At 37.2% G+C, this 21,932-nt stretch overlaps 1 protein-coding gene across 1 annotated transcript in view; it reads left to right on the forward strand.

Annotated features, from left to right (window-relative positions):
* The window catches only part of TMEM123 (transmembrane protein 123), an 80,111-nt gene extending 75,925 nt beyond the window's left edge, over nt 1-4,186 (forward strand). Inside the window, exon 5 of the mRNA XM_032640682.1 lies at nt 1,600-4,186. Coding sequence (XP_032496573.1) covers nt 1,600-1,624 — 25 coding nt within the window. The 3' untranslated portion in view covers nt 1,625-4,186. The remainder of the gene's footprint in view (nt 1-1,599) is intronic.
* Nucleotides 4,187-21,932: the final 17,746 nt, after the last annotated feature.

A 21,932-nucleotide genomic window follows, 5' to 3' on the forward strand; every position in this document is an offset into this window, starting at 1 on the left:
AAAAAAGTATATTTAAATTAGAAGTTACCTTCCACATACAGTATCCAACATATCGAACTTACTTTAAAAGCGCATCAAGGTGGTGTTTTGTCAGATTAAAAGCACATTCAGAAACATTCATTCTTTTCTCTTTTAGATCAACCCGTAAAAGAAAAAAATACATGAAGGAAACTGACTAAACAGAGTTGACTCTAAAAATGCTTTAAAATTTGAAATATTTTTTAAAACCACTGTGTTTCTAGAAATACTTATCATCTGTTTTCTTGGTAAATTTCACCAGTTAAACAGAAGGCACATTTTGATTATAGTAAATTTAATGCAACTCCTTTTTTATAATATCAATGTTTATTGATATAGTTGAGGCTATAAAATATTGAAGGAATTAAATTTAAATGTGTTGTTTTCATTTTAAAGTGCCTTAACTACAAAGTATATAATTTTAGCTTTATGGACTTTTTCCTCATGTATACATGACCACATAATGCTGCATGCCCTGTGGAGGACATCAGAGTCCAGAATCCCCATAACTGTAAGGACAGAGCTGTGTGGCATGTAAGGAAGGCAGTGTGACTCTAACAGGAGTCTTATTCATGTCAGAACCAGTAGATGGTGAAAACACCATATTTAGTTGAGTCTAAGTACACATTTTTGTTTTTGTGTATTTCCACATTTTAACACCTCTGAAATGGATGTATCTTACAGTCTATGGGATGAGAAAGCATTGTGTTGTAGTTTAATAGGCCATGTTTTTCTTAGTGCTACATTTTTTAAAGAGTGCATTTTAAAGCCAGTAGTTCCTTTGAAGTTATAAATAATGACATTCCATAAGTAAGGACTTAATATTTGTCCCATTAAGGAACCTGAGACCTTCTATATCTAGTAATTATTAGCATTTCTAGTTTTCATTTATTGGATAATAACACTGATTAAAACACTGATTATAGTGTTAACTCCTGTGTTTCTTAGAGTTGCATGGAGAGACAGTGGAGTGAAGTGGTAAGAGATGGGGTTTGGGGCAGACAGACTTAATTTTGATTCTGGTTCTACTGTTGACTAGCAGGGTGCCTACCCACGTTTATATAAATGATGTTGTACAGTGTACAGTGGTCAAGACGAGAGTTCACATGCTTGCTTAGCTTCTGATCTTCTGCGAAATGGAATTGATTGATTAAATAAATAAATAACATTATATATATACATTTTTTTTTTTTTTTTAAGTGCCCTCTCTCTGCTTAGGGGTACTGTGATGATTAAATGAGATATGGATGTAAAGTCTGTAGCATAACACCTGGCACATAGAAGATGCTCAAGAAATGATCGCTGTTTTGGTTGTTTTCTTTTTTAAAGAGGGTTATAATAGCTAAATGATGAAAAGTCACACAGGCACTGCAGAGATTTGAGCATAGGTCCATTTCGCAACCTGAATACACTGCTTGAATCCTTAACCAATACAGTATACCAGGTACTTTTTCTTAAGAAACTTTACACAAAGCAATGACAGTTTTGATTCTGAAATTTATTTATTACTTAAAATTATGAACTATAAGTAGTTTGATACAAATACAAAACAAAGTAACTTTAACTTTTGATACATTACAGCGATGAACATGATGCCATCATTTAAGGGACTCCAAGGATCAATGGAAAGAAGATTGATACAACCCTATCAATTAATTTTGATTTATTATTACTTTAGAACAGTATTCTCTTCTTGAAAATAGCATAAACAGGCCATGAATATAATATACAATGTATTATATAAATATGTAAAGATTCCTCATGATTGCTAAAGGTAAAAAGTGTTTGATTTGGGTTTTTTAATGAACATATGTAGCATACAGTTAATGCAATGGTTAGAAAATATATAGTAAGACAAGTCTTGTCCCTTTTTTGTGTGTCATTGGTCACATAGGGCCAGTAATTGGAAAACATCATCAGTGAAGGGTATGATGCCATGTGTTCATACAAATAAGGAGCTTGTCTCAGCACTCAGGATTTTGATGTCTTTGTTGGTCACACAAAGAACCTCAGTGCTGTTAAGAGCTGGATATATCCTAATTACCACTGCCACATAGCAGAAATTATATGAATAAGCCAAGTCTTAAGCATAATTTTAGTTAAAGTGTCTCTTCAGAAAGCATCCATATTTCATATGTTTAAAGCTTAGTTATTTGGTTTAGAAACAAAATGCATGCCCTCCCCCACCAAAAAAAAAAAGTCAAATAAAACTAGAAACAATATGTGGGCTTATCCCTGTTAGAGAGCCATTGGAGAGCCTGTATTTTTAATAACTTCTTTGGCGCTTTCAATGGCAGTTGATGTAATTGCCTTTTCTTTCCTCTGTAATTTCAGTAAATTGCAATGTTTAACATAATAATGTTTTAAAGACTTAGTTATTAGTGTTAAATAATAAGTTAGATTGTTTGCTACTGTGAGAATACTGTCACCACTGGAAATTGCTTTACTTCATGTTCAGCTGTTAATTTTATATTTAGTGAATATTTTTAACAGATGTAGAACTGCTTTCAATATCTAGAAATGGTTAACGTAATGTAAACACACCTAGCCTTAAAAAAAAAAGACTCTTATATCATTTCCAAAGCAACATTTAGAACTCTCTTTAGTCCAAACGATAGATGAATGCTGTTTATCAGGCCAGGGATTGTGGGGCTACTAAACCTATAGGATGAGAATGCCGCATTTTCGTGCACTGTCAATGTTACTCAAAGATTTGGGGAAACTGCATTTTTATACTAAGACACCAATGTACTTTGGAATAAATTCCTGCAGAGTATTTAAGACAGAAAAGTTCCTGCTTCCTTATTTGGGTCCTCTTCCTCCCGTGCTGACAGGGGGAGGCACGTTCAGATATACCACGTTAATGGAGAGGAAGCACGCAATATTGAGGGACACCATTATCAGCCAGCATATTTTGGAGTGTTTTCAGCTTTACAGTTTATATTCCAGCACTCAAAACTCAGGGTCAAGTTTTGACAAAAGAGGTATTTAGTCATACTGTGTACTAAGATATTGTTTCTTCTACCTTAGATGGTCGCAGTAAATCACACCAATGTCTGACAGTCCAAAAATGAGCTAAGAAGTCCTAAAAAATATGTACCTACATTTAATAGGAATTAAATGTAACTTTTGTGATCAGCTTTTGGTTTGCAGAGAATCAAGAATTCTGATATAAAAGGATCATTTCTACTCACTGTGCATTATGGCCAATTGATGTGATGAAAATGAATAATAAAAATTATCCAGAATATGGATATGACAGGATGGATGGATGTGACACATGGAATGTGGAAGAAATATTATGAAACACATGTGTTTGCATTAGTTTGAAAAAAGAGATGGGGGCTGATAAGTTGTCTGTTACTAACTTAACCATAACTGGTCTTTTAAACACTGCTTCATTTCTTTGCAAAATATACTAAAGATACGTTTTATAGTAATGGGGGCTTTCTAAATTTGATTTGTCTCCTGCATTCTTGATATTTCAGTACTTTAAGTCAGTCAGAACTTTGTAGACAGGACTGAACTTTTCTTGAATGCTTGTTTCTTAGCACTTTGAAAAATATAAAACCACTTTTTAAGTACTAAATGTCATTATTTGCCTTTAAAGTTTCCTGTGCTTTAGGTTCGAAATATTTTAGTTATGTCTTTTTTCTGTATATAAGTTGTATAATTTGTTACTTTCAAATATCCGTACTTCAATGCAATCAGGTGTTGGGGGTTTTTGGTTTGTTGTTTTGTTTTTGTTTTTTGGTTATCTGCAGAATTGAGGGAAACAGCTATATAAACCAGTATTTCCCTTTGGAGCACATTTCCTAAGCATAAATTTATCTTCCTTATTATGTTTACTTCAGCAAATGTTCAGTTTTATTTGCATTCTTTGATAATGTATTTACTTGAAGATAAAAGCAATTCAGATGTATGTCTAAATATTAGGTAGAATTCAACCTATGATTTTAAAATTTCCTTGGATAATCCATAGAATGAATAATTCAAATACAGATAATGAGAGCTGGCAGTATATTACAGTGATAATTTTGTATTTTTCAGGAAAAAAAATGTAAAGCAAATTTCTGTTACTTTTTTTCTTTTTATTACAATGACCAACTTTTGGCATTTCATTGTTACTGAGATCTATTTTTAGAATAAAATTTTGTTAAGAGTAGTACATGGTTTTGCTTCATTTTATCAAACTCAAGAGAAACTAACAAATAGAAAATGTCCAAAGTAAAAAGGCAGATCGTGGGGGCTAATCTGACACTGTAAGTGTGGTTGCCTGGTTCAGCAGCAGCAGGAACATCACCTGGAAACTTGTTAAAAGTGCAAATTCTTGAGTCCCATCCCAAACCTACTGAATCACAAACTCTGGGGTGGAGCCCAGCAGTGTTTTAGCAATCCTATCAGGTTATTCTGATGAACACCAGAGTATGAGAGGCACTGCTCAAAGGATTTTCATTTGAAGCCTCTTATTTGTTCTTCTGGGTAGAACTTTTAAAACAGGTATATTCGGGACTTCCCTGGTGGCACAGTGGTTAAGAATCCACCTACCAATGCAGGGGACACAGGTTCATGCTCTGGTCCGGGAAGATCCCACATGCCGGTGGAACAACTAAGCCCGTGTGTCACAACTACTGACCCTGCACTCTAGAGCCCGCAAGCCACAACTACTGAGCCCGCATGCCACAACTACTGAAGCCGGTGCACCTAGAGCCCGTGCTCTGCAACAAGAGAGGCCACAGCAATGAGAAGCCCATGCACCAAAATGAAGAGTAGCCCCCTTTTGCCGCAACTAGAGAAAGCCTGCACACAGCAATGAAGACCCAATGCAGCCAAAAATAAAATAAAATAAATAACTTTGTTTTTTAAAAAAACAGGTATATTCGTGGTAGAAATTTAAAAATTACCATTTCTTATGTAAATCAGCTGCAAATGCATTAACGTATAGTATGGTATTTTCAACACTTCTTTTCCTTTACAACTGGAAATAATTTAACTATATCTAAGGGTAACTTATATGTTATTATAAGGTAACCAAGGCGAAAAGGTGCAGTCTTCAGAAAATTTATATAATAAAAAGTACTCTTTCAGCAATATTTGTACACAATTCTTCCTCCCCATCATTACTTCGGCTTCACTCTGGGCAAAGTTACTCCCCCAGCAACTTCAGGCTTGAATGTGTGTCTTGTTTGGGTCAACAGTGGTATGAGTGTAGATATAATAAACATCACGTGTCCAGAAAAAAATACCCTTTTAAGTTTCAGCTAATTATTGATGTTATACATACAAAAAAAATGCAGATTGTCTTCACCAAGATGGCAACAGAAGCACAGCTAATAACTATTCATGCACTGAGAAAATCCTGGAATGCAGGAGTGAGGGTGAAACACCCCCTTGCACCACAGAAACCAAGAGAGACCACATTAAAGAGGTAAGAGGAGGGACTTCACTGGTGGCACAGTGGTTAAGAATCCGCCTGCCAATGCAGGGGACACGGGTTCGAGCCCTGGTCCGGGAAGATCCCACATGCCGCGGTGCAGCTAAGCCCGTGTGCCACAACTGCTGTGCCTGTGCTCTAGAGCCCGTGAGCCACAACTACTGAACCCGAGTGCCACAACTACTGAAGCCCATGTGCCTAGAGCCTGTGCTCTGCAACAAGAGAAGCCACCATGATAAGAAGCCTGTGCACCACAACCAAGAGAAGCCCCCGCTTGCCACAACTAGAGAAAGCCCAAGCACAGCAAAGACCCAATGCAGCCAAAAATAAATAAATTAAATAAATAAATTAAAAAAAAAAAAAAAAGGTAAGAGGAGTGGCTACATGGTGACTGCACTGCCCGTCCCCCCAGCCTGGCACAACACCATGCCAAGAGGTCTCCCTTGAACCTCTGGTTATCCCATTTGGAAAAGAGCCCAGTGTGGACATCTAGCTCCCCCAGTATTGTGGTTCACTTCTTGGGAGCCCACATTCCAGTCTCACCCCATGGGAATTGCAAGGAAGTCTGTGGGGCTTGACCACCAGGAATCTGACAGAGAAGAGGGGAAGGGCTTGCAGTAACCAACACTCAGAATGTGGCAGACTGAGTTCCAACCTGCAGCATGCAGGTGTAGTCCCAGCCAGCAGCTTGGCACATCTGCAGAATCAAGTTGGTGGCACAGTCTAACCAGGGAACTCAGTGGGGTGCAGGTCTGCCTGATTTGGGTCCTCAAACAAAGAGACTTAGCAGCCCTGGAGCCTGGTCTACCTCCATCCCAGAAAGTTGAGTCATATCCTGGCCCACTGCTGAAATGGAAAAAATAGAAACATACAAACTGCCTAACTGAATTCAGAAGAAATAGGAAATCTGCACAGACCAATTATTAATAAGGAGACTGAAACAGTAATCAAAAGTTTTCCAACACAAAAAGACCAGGACCTGATAGCATCACTGGAGAATTATACAAAACATTGAAAGAAGAATTAATGGCAATCCTTCTCAAATGCTTCCAAAAAATCAAAGAGGAAGGAACACTCCCAAACTCATTTTATGAGGCCAGCATTACCCTAATACCAAAGTCAGAAAAGGACACTACCAGAAAAGAAAACCAGAGGCCAATATCCCTGATGAATATAGATGCAAAATTTCTCAATAGAATATTAGCAAACTGAATTTAGCAACACACAAAAAGGATCATTCACCATGATCATTCACCAAAATCCCTGGGATTTTTATCTCGTTGATGCAAGGATGATTTAACATATGCAAATAAGTCAGTCTGATACATCACATTAATAGAATGAATGAAAAAATATCATCTCAATGACACAGAAAAAGCATTTGAAAAATTCAACATCCATTCATGATTTAAAAAACTTAACATTTTATGTATTAAGGAATGTACCTCAACATAATAAAAGTCATATATGACAAGCCCACAGCTAACATAGTCATTAGTGAAAGGGTTGAAAGTTTATCCTGCAAGATCAAGAACAAGACAAGAGTTCACTCTCACCACTCCTATTCAACACTCCTAGTCAACATAGTACTGGAAGTCCTAGCCAGAGCAATCAGGCAAGAAAAATAAAAGGCATCAGAATTGGAAAGGAAGAAGTAAAATCGTCCCTATTTGCAGACGACATGATTTTATATATAAAAAAGTCCTAAAGATGCCACCAAAAAACTTTAGGTCTATTCAACAAATTCAGTAAAGTTGCAGTATACAAAATTAACATTCAAAAACAGTAGCATTTCTATACACTAACAATGAATTATCTGAAAAAGAAATAAAGAAAATGGTCCCATTTACAATAGCATCAAAAACAATAAAATACTTAGTAATAAACTTAACCAAGGAGATGAAAGATCTCTACTCTGAAATTATAAAACACTGATGAAAGAAATTGAAGAAGACACAAAGAAATGGAAATGTATCCTGTGTTCCTGGATTGGAAGAGTTAATATTGTTAAAATATGAACACTACCGAAAGCCTTCTAGAGATTCAATGCAATCCCTATCAAGATTGAAATGGCATTTTTTTACAGAAGTAGAACAAAAATCCAAACATTTAGATGGAACCACAAGGACCCCAAAGAGTCAAAGCAATCCTGAGAGAGAAGAAAGCAGGAGGCATCATACTTCCTGATTTCAAGCTATATTATAAAGCTATAGTAATCAGGGCAGTATGGTACTGACACATAAAAACAGACACATAGAACAATGGAGCAGAATCCAGGTCCCAAAAATAACCCCTGCATATATGGTCAAGTATTTGACAAGGGAGCCAAAATTTCTCAATGGAGAAAAAGTCTTTTTGAATAGTGGTGCTAGGAAATTTGGATATTCACATGTAAAAGTGAAATTAGACCCCTATCTTACACTCCTCACAAAAATTAACTCAAATGGATTAAAGACTTACATATAAAAACCATAAAACTCCTAGAAGAAAACATAGGAACAAAGCTCCTTGACATGGGTCTTGGCAATGGTTTTTGGATATGACACAAAGCAAAAGCAACAAAATCAAAAATAAACAAGTGGGACCACATCAAACTAAAAAGCTTCTGCATAGCAAAAGAAATGATCAACAAAATGAAAAGACAACCAATGGAAAGGGTAAAAATATTTGCAAACCATATATCTAATAAGGGGTTAATATCCAAAGTGTATAATGAACTCATGCAATAATAGCAAAAAAAAAAAATTTAAGGGGGAAAGGAACTGAATAGACATTTTTCCAAAGAAGATACAAATGGCAAACAAGCATATGAAAATATGCTCAACATCACTTATTATTAGGAAATGCAAATCAAAACCACAATGAAATATTAGCTCACATCTGTTAGAATGGCTATCATCCCCCCAAAAACAAGATATAACAGATGCTGGTGAGGATGTGGAGAAAAAGGAACACCTGTGCACTGTTGGTGGGATTGTAGACTGGTACAACCACTATGGAAAACAGTATGGAAGTTCCTCAAAACATTAAAAATAGAACTATTGGGCTTCCCTGGTGGCGCAGTGGTTGAGAGTCCGCCTGCCGATGCAGGGGACATGGGTTTGTGCCCCGGTCCGGGAAGATCCCACATGCCGCGGAGCAGCTGGGCCCGTGAGCCATGGCCACTGAGCCTGCGCGTCCGGAGCCTGTGCTCCACAACGGGAGAGGCCACAACAGTGAGAGGCCCGCATACCGCAAAAAAAAAATAAAATAAAATAAAAAAATAAAAAATAAGAATAGAACTACCATATGACTTAGGAATTTCACTTCTGGGAATGTAACCAAAGGAAATAAAAACACTATGTTGAAGAGATATCTGCACCCCCATGTTCATTAGCAGCATTATTTACAGTAGCCAAAACATGGAAACAACCTAAATGACCACTAATGGGTGAATGGATAAAAAAGTTGTGGTGCATATATATACAATGGAATATTATTCAGCCATAAAAAGGAAATCCTGCCATTTTTAACAGCATAGATGGACTTTGAGGACATTATGCTAAGTGAAATACATGGACAGAGAAAGACAAATAGTGAATATCTCACTTATATGTAGAATCTAAAAAACAAACAAAAACCTAAACTCATAGAAAAAGAGAGCAGATTTGTTTCCCAGAAGTGGGGTGTAGGGGGAGGGGACAATTGGATAAAGGGGGTCAAAATGTACAAACTTCCAGTTATAAGATAAATATATACTGGGGATATAACGTACAACATGATGACTAACAGTTAACACTGCTGTATGATATGTAAGAAAGTTAAGAGAGTAAATCCTAAGAATTCTCATTACAAGGAAAAAAAATTTTTTCTTTTGTATCTATATGAGATGGTGGATGTTAACTAAACTTACTGTGGTAATCATTTCACAGTGTATGTAAGTCAAATCATTATGCTGTAAACCTTAAACTTATACAGTGTCAAATGTCAATTATATCTCAATAAAATTAAAAATGCATAAATCATAAATATACAGCACAATGAATTATCCCAAAGTGAACAAAGGTTTATCACAAAGTGAGAAAACCTCTTTAACCCCCACCCAGGTCAAAGACTAGAATATTACCAACACTTTAGAAGTCCCTCTCTGCCCCCTCCCAACCACACTTCTCTCCTTCTCCTCTGAGGTTAACAACTGCTTGACTTTTTTTTTTTTTCTGGTACGCGGGCCTCTCACTGTTGTGGCCTCTGCCGTTGCAGAGCACAGGCCCCGGATGCGCAGGCTCAGCGGCCATAGCTCACGTGCCTAGCTGCTCTGCGGCAGATGGGATCTTCCCGGACCGGGACACGAACCCGTGTCCCCTGCATCGGCAGGTGAACTCTCAACCACTGCACCACCAGGGAAGCCCATTGACTTTTAAGGTCATAGATTAGTATTGCCTGTTTTAGAATTTCATGTGATGGAATCATGCTACTTTCGCATCTAGGTCTTTTCAGTCAACGTCTGTGAGATTCATTCACATTATTGTAAGCAGTCACTAATTTATAGTCATTGCTGTTTAGTATTCCATTATGAGCATATCGATTTGTTTATCTCCTGCACATTTGGGTCTCCAGAATTTGGTTTACACAAATAACATGGATATGAACTAATTATACATGGCCATTGATGCAAATCTGTAAGCATTTCTTTTGGGTATATACCTAGGACAGGAATTGCTGGGTCAGATAATTTGTGAGTATAGCTGCATTAGAAAATGCTAAACAATAAGAACCTGCTGGATAAAAAATAAAATTAAAAAAATTTTTAAAAAGAACATAAAAAAAAAGCTAAACAGTTTTTCAAAGTGATTCAATCAGTCTGCACCCCCATGGTAGCCTGAGAGTTCTAATCAATTGTCTCATATCCTAATCTGCACTTGATTTATCTGTCCTGAATTTTAATCATTCTGGCAGATGTGTGGTGGTATCCCACTGTGGGTGTACTTTGCATTTCTCTGATAACTCTTTATACAAGGTTACACACATTTTCATTTGTTTGTTGGCCATTTGGCTATACTCTTGGGAAGTTCCTGTTTGAATCTCTTGCCCATTTTTCTGATAGGTTTTCTGTCTTTTTGTTGATTTGTAATTTTCTGTATATCCTTGATGTAAGTTTTCATCAGTAATATGTGTACAAATATATCTCTCCAAATCCATAGCTTACATTTAATAAATATAGGAAAATTAATTTTTGTTCTATGCAAGGAACTAAGAGTGTAATTTAAATAGCATATGGTATATTTCCATTAAATATGTTTCTGGCAAAAGAAATGTTTGTTATTATCCCTGCAAGTATTTTGTGTAAGAGTGCAGTGACTGACAATTTCCTAAGAAGTAATGCATAATAAAAAGAAACATTTAATAAGTATGAACATTTTATATTTACTCTGCTGTTGTGTGATTGCAGATTCACAGATTCATTAGTGAGTTTGTAGTAAAGGGGAGAACACAATTTAATACATATCTCTGGATATAAATAGCTGATAACTAAGAAGAAAACTAGTTGGAGATCTGTAATGAAGTCCTAGAAAATTTCTACCGTGAATAGAAAGTACTCAGCTCCCTGCCCTTTTCCTGCAGCAGCACCACTACACCTATCTTCCCCCTACACACATCCATCCATCCTAACCCTCTTCCATTCCATTTCAGGAAGAGATAGATTTCTGCCCCAAAATGTCTAGTTTTATCACCTCCCGACTACTCAAAAGCCTTGCTTATTTTTATTAATAAAATACCATAATCATTAATAATTTCTTAAGAACCAGTTAAAGTGCCACCTCTTTTATGTATAACTTTTCTCATGCCCCCAAGCCTGCTCTTTTTCTTCTGTTCTGTGTTTTCTGCTATTGCTGCTGCTTCAAAGTGTTGACAGGAGGGCATATAGCAAAAGGATTCTCAAAACGTCCTGTCCTGCTGCTTTTGCTGTGGGATCAGGAAGGAAGTTTCTAGGAACTTCAAATGCTCTGCACCAAAGGATATTAAAAAAAAAAAAAAAAAAAAATCAGCTGAGATGGAACACTTCCTAACTCATTCTGTGAAGTTAGCTAGCATTACCCTGATACCAAAGCCAGACAAACACACCACAAGATAACGACAAACCAATATCCCTTATGAATATAAACGCAAAAATCTTCAACAAAATATTAGCAATCTGAATCCAACAACATATTAAAAATTTTTATACACCCTGATCAAATGGGATTTATCCCAGGAATGCTGGGTGTTTCAACACAACAAAATCAATCAATGCAATATACCACATTAATAAACAAACGTGGAGGGGAATCATATGATCATTTCAATGGAGAAAAAGTATTTGACAATAGCCAACATCTTTCATGATAACACTCAGAAAACTAGAAATGGAAGTGACTTCATCAACCTGACAAATGGCATTTATTAAAAAACAAAACAAAACAAAAACCACTAACGTACTCAATGGTAAAAGACTAAAACTTTCCCACTAAGGAAGCCCACTTTCATCACTGATGTTCAACATTGTGCTGAAAATTCTAGCCAAAGAAATTAGGTGAGAGAAAAATCTTCAAAACTGGAAAAAAAGTAAAACTATCTCTATTTGTAGATGGCATGTTTCTAGACATAAAAATTCCCAATAAAACAACAAGGAATATAGAGCTAATAAATTCACAAAGTTGCAGGGTACAAGATCAACACACAAAAATCAGTTGTGTCTCTATACACTAGCAATGAACAGTCCAAAAGGACATTAAGAAAACAACATTCAAAAGAATAAAACACCTAGGAAGAAATTTAACCAAGAAAGTGCAAGTCTTGTACACTGAAAACTACAAAACATTGCTGATATTAAAGACTTAAATAATGGAAAAAATCCCCATGTTCATGGATGGGAAGATTTAATATTGTAAAGATGGCACTACTACCCAAGGCAATCCACAGATTCAATGCAGTCCCTACTGAAAGTCCATCAGCTTTTTCCTCAAATTCATATGGAATTACAAGGGACCCCCAAATAGCAGAAACAATCTTGAAAAATAAGAACTATGTTGGAGGATCACAGTTCCCAATTTAAAAAGTTACTACAAGTCTACAGTAATTAAAACAGTGTGATACTAGCAGAGGATAGACATATAGACCAATGAAATTGAACTGAACATCAGGAATAAACCCATAATCTATGGTCAATTAAGATGTGTGTGTGTGTGCTGTACACTTCAGAGCAAGTGCCCATTTTTTAAAATTTTATATTTTAAATAAAAAATATATTTACCATGTGATATTTTTGTGATGAGAACGCCTGATTCTATTCTCTTAGCAAATTTCCATTATTCAGTACATTATTAACTATAATAACAATAGTCATTATGCTGTACATTAGATCTCTATATGTATGCATCCAATATAACTGCAATTTTGTGCTCTTTGACAAATATCTCCCCATTTCCCCACTTTCCTCTTCCCAGCAACCACAATTCTACTCTCTACTTCTAAATTTGACTTTTTTAGATTTGACATACAAGTGAGATCCTGTTTTTATTTCTTTCTGTGTCTGGCTTATTTCACTTAGTCTAATGTCACCCAGGTTCATTCATGTTGTTGCAAATGGCAGGAGCTCTTTCTTTTTCAAGGCTGAAATCTATATATTATATATATAAAATCTCTCAATTTTTTAATCCATTCTTTGTTGAATGGACAGTTAGGTTGTTTCCACATCTTACCTAGTGTGAATAATGCCGCAATAAACATGAGAGAGCAGATATCTCTTCAAGGTACTGATTTCATTTTCTTTGTTTATATGCCCAGAAGAGGGATTGCAGGGTCGTGATAGTTTTATTTGTAGTTTTTTGAGGAAACTCCATAGTGAGTATACAATTTACAATCCCGCCAAGTGTGTACAAGGTTCCTTTTTCTCCACTTGCTCACCAGCACTATCTCGTCTTTTTGATAGTAGCCATCCTAACAGGTGTTTGTTGCTATCTCATTGTAGCTTTGATTTGCATTTCCCTGATGATTAGTCACATTAGCACCTTTTCATTTACCTATTGGTCACTTGTATGTCTTCTTTGGAAAAATGTCTATTCAGTTCCTCTGTCCACTTTTTAAATTGAGTTGTTTTTTTGCTATTGAGTTGTACAAGTTGCTTACATACTTTGGACATTATCAGATATATGGTTTGCAAATATTTTTTCCCTTTTAATTTTGTTGATTGTTTCCTTTGCTGTGCAGAAGCATTTTAGTTTGATGTAGTCCCACTTGTTTATTTTTGCTTTTGTTGTCTGAATTTTAGGTGTCATATACAAAAAAGTATAGCCAAGAGTAATGTCAAGGAGCTTTTTCCCTATTTTTTTTCCTTCAGAAGTTTTATAGTTTCAGGTATTATGTTTAAGTCTTTGATCCATTTTGAGTTATTTTTGTGTATGGTGTATGATATGGGTCCAGTTTTATTCCTTTGCATGTGGATATCATTTTCCCTATACATTTTATTGAAGAGACTACCCTTTTCCTGTTGTGTATTCTTCACACCCTTGTCAAAAATTAGCTGACCATATATGCTTGGGTTTATTTCTAGGCCCTCTATTCTGTTCCATTGGTCTATGTGTCTGTTTTAATGCCAGTATCATACTCTTTTGATTACTATAGCTTTGCAACATAATTTGAAAATCAGGAAGTGTGATGCCCCCAACTCTATTCTTCTTTCTCAAGATGGCTCTAGCAAGTCAGAGGTTTGGGGGTTTTGTGTGTGTGTGTAGTTCCATACAAATTTTAGAATTTTTTTCTATTTCTGTGGAAAATGCCACTGGAATTTTGATAGGGATGCATTGAATCTGTATATTGTTTTGGGTGGTATGGACATTTTAACAATATTAATTCTTCCAATTCATTATACAAGGTATCTTTTCATTTATTTTTTCTTTAAGTTTTTCCTTCAATGTTCAATTGATTTTTGACAAGGGTTCCAAGGCCATTCAATGGGAAAAGAATAGTCTCTTCAACGAATATCCTGTTGTCCCTGTTCAAAAATGCAAAAGAATGGAATTGGACCCTCACCTCACACCATATAGAAAAATTAATTCAAAATGGATCAACAATTTAAATATAAAAGCCAAACTATAAAACTCTTAAAATGGGTAAATCTTCATGACCCTGAATTTGGCAATGGATTCTTAAATATAACACCAAAATCATGAGCAACCAAATCAAAGAAAAACTAGATATATCAAACTTCATCAAAATTAAAAACCAAACTTTTGCATCAAGAACATTATCAAGAAAGTAAAAAGATAACCTATAGAATTCAAGAAAATATTTGCAATCATATTTTTAAGAAGGGTCTAATATACAGCATATATAAAGAACTACTACAACTCAACAACAAAAAGACAAGCAACCCAATTGAAAAGTGGACAAAGAGCTGGAATAGACATTTCTCCAAAAATATACAAATGGCCAAAAAGCACATGAAAAGATGCTCAACGTCATTAGCCATTAGGGAAATGCAAATGAAAGCGATGATGAGAAACAATTTCATATCCACTAGGACGTGTATAAAAAAGAGAGAGCAAGAAAGAAGAAAATACAAAGTGTTGCAGGGAATGTGGAGAAATGGGATCCCTTGTGGATTGCTGTTTGGAATGTAAAATGAATGGTGCAGCTGTTGTTGAAAACAGTCTGGCAGTTCCTAAATAACCTCATTCCAGGTATATAACCAAAAGAACTGAAAACAGGTACCCAAACAAATACTTGTAGAAGACCATTCATAGCAGCACTAATCACAGTAGCCAAAAGGTAGAAACTACACAAGTCCACCAATGGATGAATGGCTAAATAAAATGGTATATACATTCAACGGAATATTACTCATCCATAAAAAGGAATGAAGTACTTATACATGCTACAATGTGAAACACTGTGCTAAGTGAAAAAAGCCAGACACAAAAAGCCACATATTGTTTGTCTCCATTTATATAAAATATCCAAATTAAATAAACCCACAGACAAAAAGCAAATTGTTTGCCAGGGGCAATGGGGAAGAGGGCGTGGGGACTGACTGCTTAAAGGGTACTGGATTCTCTTTTGGCTTTAGTCATCTGCATAATCTACATCCCCTTCTCCCTTTTTTGGCACAAATGATGTTTTTCAGTATTATTTATGGTGTTTATGAATTGAGCTTTAAGTCCAACCAACTAGCCTTCCCAAACTCCTTTTATATAGAAATTCAATTCTGCCACTACATTATTCTTTATAACAGCTACAATCATATAACTCATCTACTGAAAAAATCAGTAGTTCCTCTTTACCTTTAGAATGATGTCTAGACAGCAAAGCCCATAATCTGTAGCCCTTTTAAATCTGGTTCCCATCCTAACTTTCTAACCTTGTTTCCCTAAATACTTTCATTGACCCTACAACTACTCACTTTTTCCAAAAACTACTTCATGCATTTCTCTCTTTCTTCATATTTTTCCTTCTACCTGGAAAATACTTCCCAATAACTCTGTTCTCCAACTTTGTATACTCTAATCCTATTTAATCCTCAATACCCAATTGATTACTACCTTAGTTAAAATTCTTCTTAAAAATCCCCATAGCACTTTATCTGAACCTCTCTTACAGCAGTTATTTTCTACTTTGAATTAAAATATATCTCTCAGAGCCTCAGTACCCCATCTTATTCTTTTGCACCTCTGTGCCTTTACACATGCCAAACCTATCACCAGTCTCTATACCTGCCCCCATGCTTTTTCACCTTTGACATCTGTAAAGCATATCCTAATTATTCCAAATTACATTGTTCTATGAATTACTTTAGCAATCACAATAGCTTCAAAATGGATAAGCTTCCTCAAGAGACAGTGAATTCTGGTGGAAACAGAGATTGTACATGCAATCATCTGAAATGTAATCATCTGAAATGCTATAGAGATTATATATACCAGATAAGAACAGAGAAAAATCTTTTGTTTCCTTGTAACTTTGAAACCAAGATTATGATTTCTATTTTCATAGAAAAATCATGGGGTTTTTACCTACTGACATGGAAAAGTAGAGTTCTTCAAGGCATACAGTTGAGTGAAAAAGCAACCTAAAGAACATTCATATTTTCTTTTAATATTTATTTATTTGGTTGCACTGGGTCTTAGTTGTGGCAGGCGGGCTGCTTAGTTGCGGCTTGCCAACTCCTTAGTTGTAGCATGCGAACTCTTAGCTGTGGCATGCATGTGGGATCTAGTTCCCTGACCAGGGATCGAACCCGGGCCCCCTGCATTGGGAGTGTGGAGTCCTAATCACTGCACCACCAGGGAAGTCCCAAGAACATTCATATTTTCTATGCACATGTATGTATACACAATCACATACATTAAATACATAGCAAATTTAATGATTACCCCTGGGTGATTAAGCCCTGGGAATGAGACTGAAAGTAGCAGTGGGGAGAAATTAAGGAGGACTTAAACATTTACTTTATATATCAATACTCTGAATCTTTTACAAGTATCTATTCAAGTTTTACCTGGCCTTTAAAAAACAAAGCACAACAAAACAAAACAAAAAAAAACACTGAGTGGAACACAATGCTGTGGCTCAGTTTATCCAGGTCTGACATCGAAGAAGATGCTTGCTACTTGGGGATGAGACCAATGACACTGTCATCAGCACTGCCCGCTAACAGAGAACACAGAAATTCTTATATAGACCCCACTATAATCTTATGAGGAATAAGTAAGGCAGAAATTGATCTGCAAAGAAAAGCCGAGGATCAAAGAGGGTTATAAAGGGCTTGCTAAAATCCTTATTAAATGGTAGAACTGAGCTTAGAGACAAAGTCTTTGGATTTGAAATTCTGGGCTCTTTTCACAGTACCACAGTACCACAATACACAGTCACTTGGCTTACAAGATAATTATACACTACCTTTTATTGCCAGAGCTGCAAAGGATTAAAAGTGCCAAGGATTCACTGGTTAAAACCTGTCTGGACACCATTATACCAGAAATGTAACAGGACCTCGCATAATTATCAATTGTTATCATGGTTTTTCTGCTTTCACTAAGCTAATCACGTATATCCCAAAAGATCAACCAGGCAATACAATCTGTTGTGGGCTTGTGGGGCCCAATAAATAATACACCCCTCTTTTACCCGAGTACAGAACCAATAAAGAGTAAAAGAAATGATCACACACATGGGACTTCCCTTGGTGGCGCAGTGGTTAAGAATCCAACTGCCAGTGCAGGAGACGTGGGTTTGATCCCTGGTCTGGGAAGATCCCACATGCCGTGGAGCAACTAAGCCCGTGTGCCACAACTACTGAGCCTGCGCTCCAGAGCCCACGAGCCACAACTACTGAGCCTAGTGCCACATCTACTGAAGTCCACGTGCCCAGAGCCCATACTCCACAACAAGAGAAGCCACCGCAATGAGAAGCCTGCACACCACAACGAAGAGTAGCCCCCGCCTGACGCAACTAGAAAAAGCCTGCGCGCAGCAACGAAGACCCAACGCAACCAAAAACAAGTAAATAAATATTTGAAAAAAAGAAATGATCACACATAGATTAAAATGGCATCTTTATTACTGATAAAGACTTTGAGGACAACACTTAGGTGTAGATTTCCTAATACTGAATCCCAAAATGAAACTTTACTACTCAGTTACTGGAAATACTGAAAAACCAAAGCAGGCCGCTGTGTTGCCAACAGTCTGGCTGGCTCCCAAAAAGGAAAAAGAGGGAAGATGAGATTGAGCTACTAGGCATACCCAAGTTTCTCTCCAAAAGGCACCAAGAAGGTAATTTGCAGGGGCAAAGAGAGCTCCTTCTATGCCAAAGGAAACCTCAAAGAAGTAGACTAAATGCTCTCCCTTAATACAGTTTTTTCTGGATTAATTTTTGTAGTGAATAATACTTTATGGTTACCACACACCACTGGTTCTTAAAGGGTGGTTCATGGATCTCTGAGGGTTCCTGAAACTCTTTGGGGCTCTGGAAATTCAAAAACAATACTAAGATGTTATTTACCATTTTCACTGATGGTACAAATACAATGGTGGTAAAACTGTTGACCTTAGCATGAATCGAGGTAGTAGCAGCCAGGTCTATTACTGCCACATATTCACAGTATAAAAAATTGCCAACTTGCATGTAAGAATATTTTCGATGAAGCAGTAAAATTATTTTTAAGTATGACTCGAGCAGACATCATTTTAATACTGACGAAATGGAAAAACACAAAGTCCTCATGCTACATACAAAAGTACAACAATTGTCTCAAGGAAAAGCATTTGTGTGGTTGAATTGCAAGCTGAACTAGTTGCTTTTTTCATGGGATAGCATTTTTATTTAAAAGAATGACTGAAAAAATACTGACAGTCTTAAGTATTTGACAGTCATTCTCTTGAAGTGAGTCTGAGAAAACAGCTGATAGTGTTGTAGCTAAATGATAAAAAAATCAAGCTTTTAAGCAAAACTTAAAATTTTAGAAAATTTGTATCTACCTCTGTGAGCTTGAGAGCTTCCCGATACTTAGATTTGCCCTGATATTGGTGGTACTGGTGAGACTAACAAACGTGATTTGAATACTGAATAATGAAATGTGTCAACATTTGGGAGAGCTACATAATTCAGTAAACAAATATTTTCCAAATGATGAATACAAGATGGTACATGATGGTAAAAGATCCATTCAAAATGCAAGAGTCACCAATAGATCTTATATAAGAGAAAACAAAAAGACCACTGAACATTAGAAAGATTAGTGGTTGCCAGGGGTTAGCTCAGAGGGAGGGATGAATAGATGGAGCACAGAAATTTTAGGGCAGTTCCTATTGCTGAGCCTGACTGGGATCATAATAATGGAGATATGCCGCTCCGGTATAGGAAGTGTATGATAGGAAACATTATAGGAAGTTTATCTTAGAGGGTCTTCGAAAGGGAGTACCCAGGCAAAAGAGCTTAAACAAAATTCAGGAGATACACCAAAAACCCGTCAGAGTTTCTAGAAAGAATTTATCAAACTTATAGGTGGTAAACTGATGCAGACCCTAAGGTCCCCAAAAATATGAGAATGGTAAACATGACCTTCAGTGGGCAAATTATCCCAGATAGAAGAAGAAAATTACAAAAGTTAGATGGTTCATTTGGAATGAACCCTTCTCAATTGGTAGATGTTGCTTTTAAAGCGTTCGACAACAGAAAAGAGCGACAGAAAGGAATGCAAGACGCAACACAGCTTTTCTGGCAGCAGCACTGGATTCCCGGAAGGCAAGTAACCTGGAGAGGTAAGCCTCCACTGGGGAGAGAACAATGCGCCTACTGTAAAGAGGAAGGGCATTGGAAAAAAAGATTGCCCTGGGCTAAAGAATAAGAAAGAAAGAAAAAAAAAAAAAGAATAAGAAAGAAGACAATAAAAGAGACAGGAGCCTCTCTTATCGTACAAAGAGAGCAACACTCTGATGATGAAGAGGCCCGGGCTCCCTTCGACTTGAGGCGTCCAATTCCAATTTCCCCAGGAGCCCCAGGTAACTCTGACAGTGGGGAACAAGTTGATTGACTTTCTGATAGATACAGGTGCAACATATTCTGTGGTAAACACCAAGGTGGCACAGAAAACATCTCAGTCCAACCCGGTCACGGGAGTTTCTGGAGAAGTACAAAATCGTTCTTTCTTACAATCTCTAAAATGCCAATTAGGGGACCTCACCCTGAAACACAGTTTCTTATATGTTCCAGAGTGTCCAATCCCTCTTTGGGGTTGAGATCTCCTTTGTATATTAAATGCTCAAGTAACTTTTTCGCCAGGACAGCTTGACATCAGGGTCCCACCAGAGCACACTGTAAGACTACAGATAGCACTCATGGACACCCCAGAAAAGGAGACACAGCCCTTTCCCCTCCAAGGTCTATGAAAAGGTAAGGCAGAAGTGTTGGGCTGATGGCACCCCAGAGAAGGCCAATACTAATCCCGTTAAAAAGGGGACGCTGGGACACCTAATCTAGAACAATACCCTCTGAGGCAAGAGGCCCAAAAGGAATTCAGCCAATTCTTGAAAAGTTTTTGAAAACAGGACTGATTAAACCTTGCAGGTTCCCATATAACACCCCTATCCTCCTGGTCAAAAAGCCAAACTCAACAGAGTATCACTTTGTCCAAGACTTGAGGGCCATTAATGAAATAGTCCAAGATTTGCACCCTGTGGTACCTAATCCATACACTCTACTTAACAACTATTCCAGTAGAATACAGCTGGCTCTCAGTTTTGGACTTGAAGGATGCTTTTTCTGCTTTCCTATTGCAGAAGAATCACAGCAGCTGTTTGCTTTTGAATGGCAGGATCCAGAAACACAGGTAGTCCAACAGTTATTATTGGACAGTCCTACCTCAAGGATTTAAGAATTCCTCTACATTGTTTGGGGAAACATTGGTTAGGGACCTTAGAAACTTAATATTGGATGAAAGACTCTTACTCCAATACATGGACGATTTGCTCATCGCAAGCCCTACATATGATAAGTGTCTACAAAATACCAATAAGAACCCTGAACTATTTGGTAATTGTGGATATAAGGTCTCCCAGAAAAAGGCCCAAGTATGTAAGCAACAAGTCACGTATCTGGATTTTGTCATTTCCCAAGGAGAGTGGGGTCTTTTGCCTGATAGAAAACAGGCAATTGCAGGCTTTGGAACACCCAAGACTTGCAGACAACTGAGGGGGTTTCTGGGAATGGTAGGGTTCTGTCGGATCTGGATCCCAAACTATGGGCTCATAGTAAAGCCCCTCTATGAGGCTTTAAAGGGACATGATTTTGAGCCCCTTACTTGGACTACGGAATGCACAACAGCCTTTGAAACAATAAAAACAAAGTTAGTCTCAGCCCTGGCTTTAGGACTACCAGACTTAGAAAAACCTTTCAAATTATATGTCTATGAGAGAAAAAGGCAGAAGTCTTCGGGTGTAAATTCAAACTCTGGGAAATATCCCTCGACCCTTTGCCTACTTCTCAAAAATAACTAAAACAGACTGCTAAGGGATGGTCAACTTGCTTTCAAGCTGTAGCAGCTAATTGTGACATACTTCTGGAAGCTCGTAAGTTTACCTTGGGGCAACCCACCACAGTGTATGTCCCTCACCATGTCCTTTCTTTACTGGAACAAAAAGGGGGCTATTGGCTAACTTCTGGGAGAATGGGAAAGTACCAAGCCATTCTCTTAAACAATCCCAATATAAGGCTCCTGGTCTCTTCAACCCTAAATCCAGCCACATTGCTCCCAATTGATGCCGCATAATCCCCAGAGCACAACTGCCTACATGTCATCGAGCTAGTGTACTCTAGCAGACCGGATTTAACGGACCAGCCCTTGGCTGAGCCAGATATGGAACTGTTCACTGGTGGAAGCAGCTTCATGGACCAAGGTAGGTGATGTGCTGGGTATTTGGTGGTAACCTTTAGAAAGATTGTTGAAGCAAAAGCTCTGCCCCCAGG

The sequence above is a fragment of the Phocoena sinus genome, chromosome 8 (genome assembly GCF_008692025.1).
Source record: "Phocoena sinus isolate mPhoSin1 chromosome 8, mPhoSin1.pri, whole genome shotgun sequence".
NCBI classification, from domain to species: Eukaryota; Metazoa; Chordata; class Mammalia; order Artiodactyla; family Phocoenidae; genus Phocoena; species Phocoena sinus.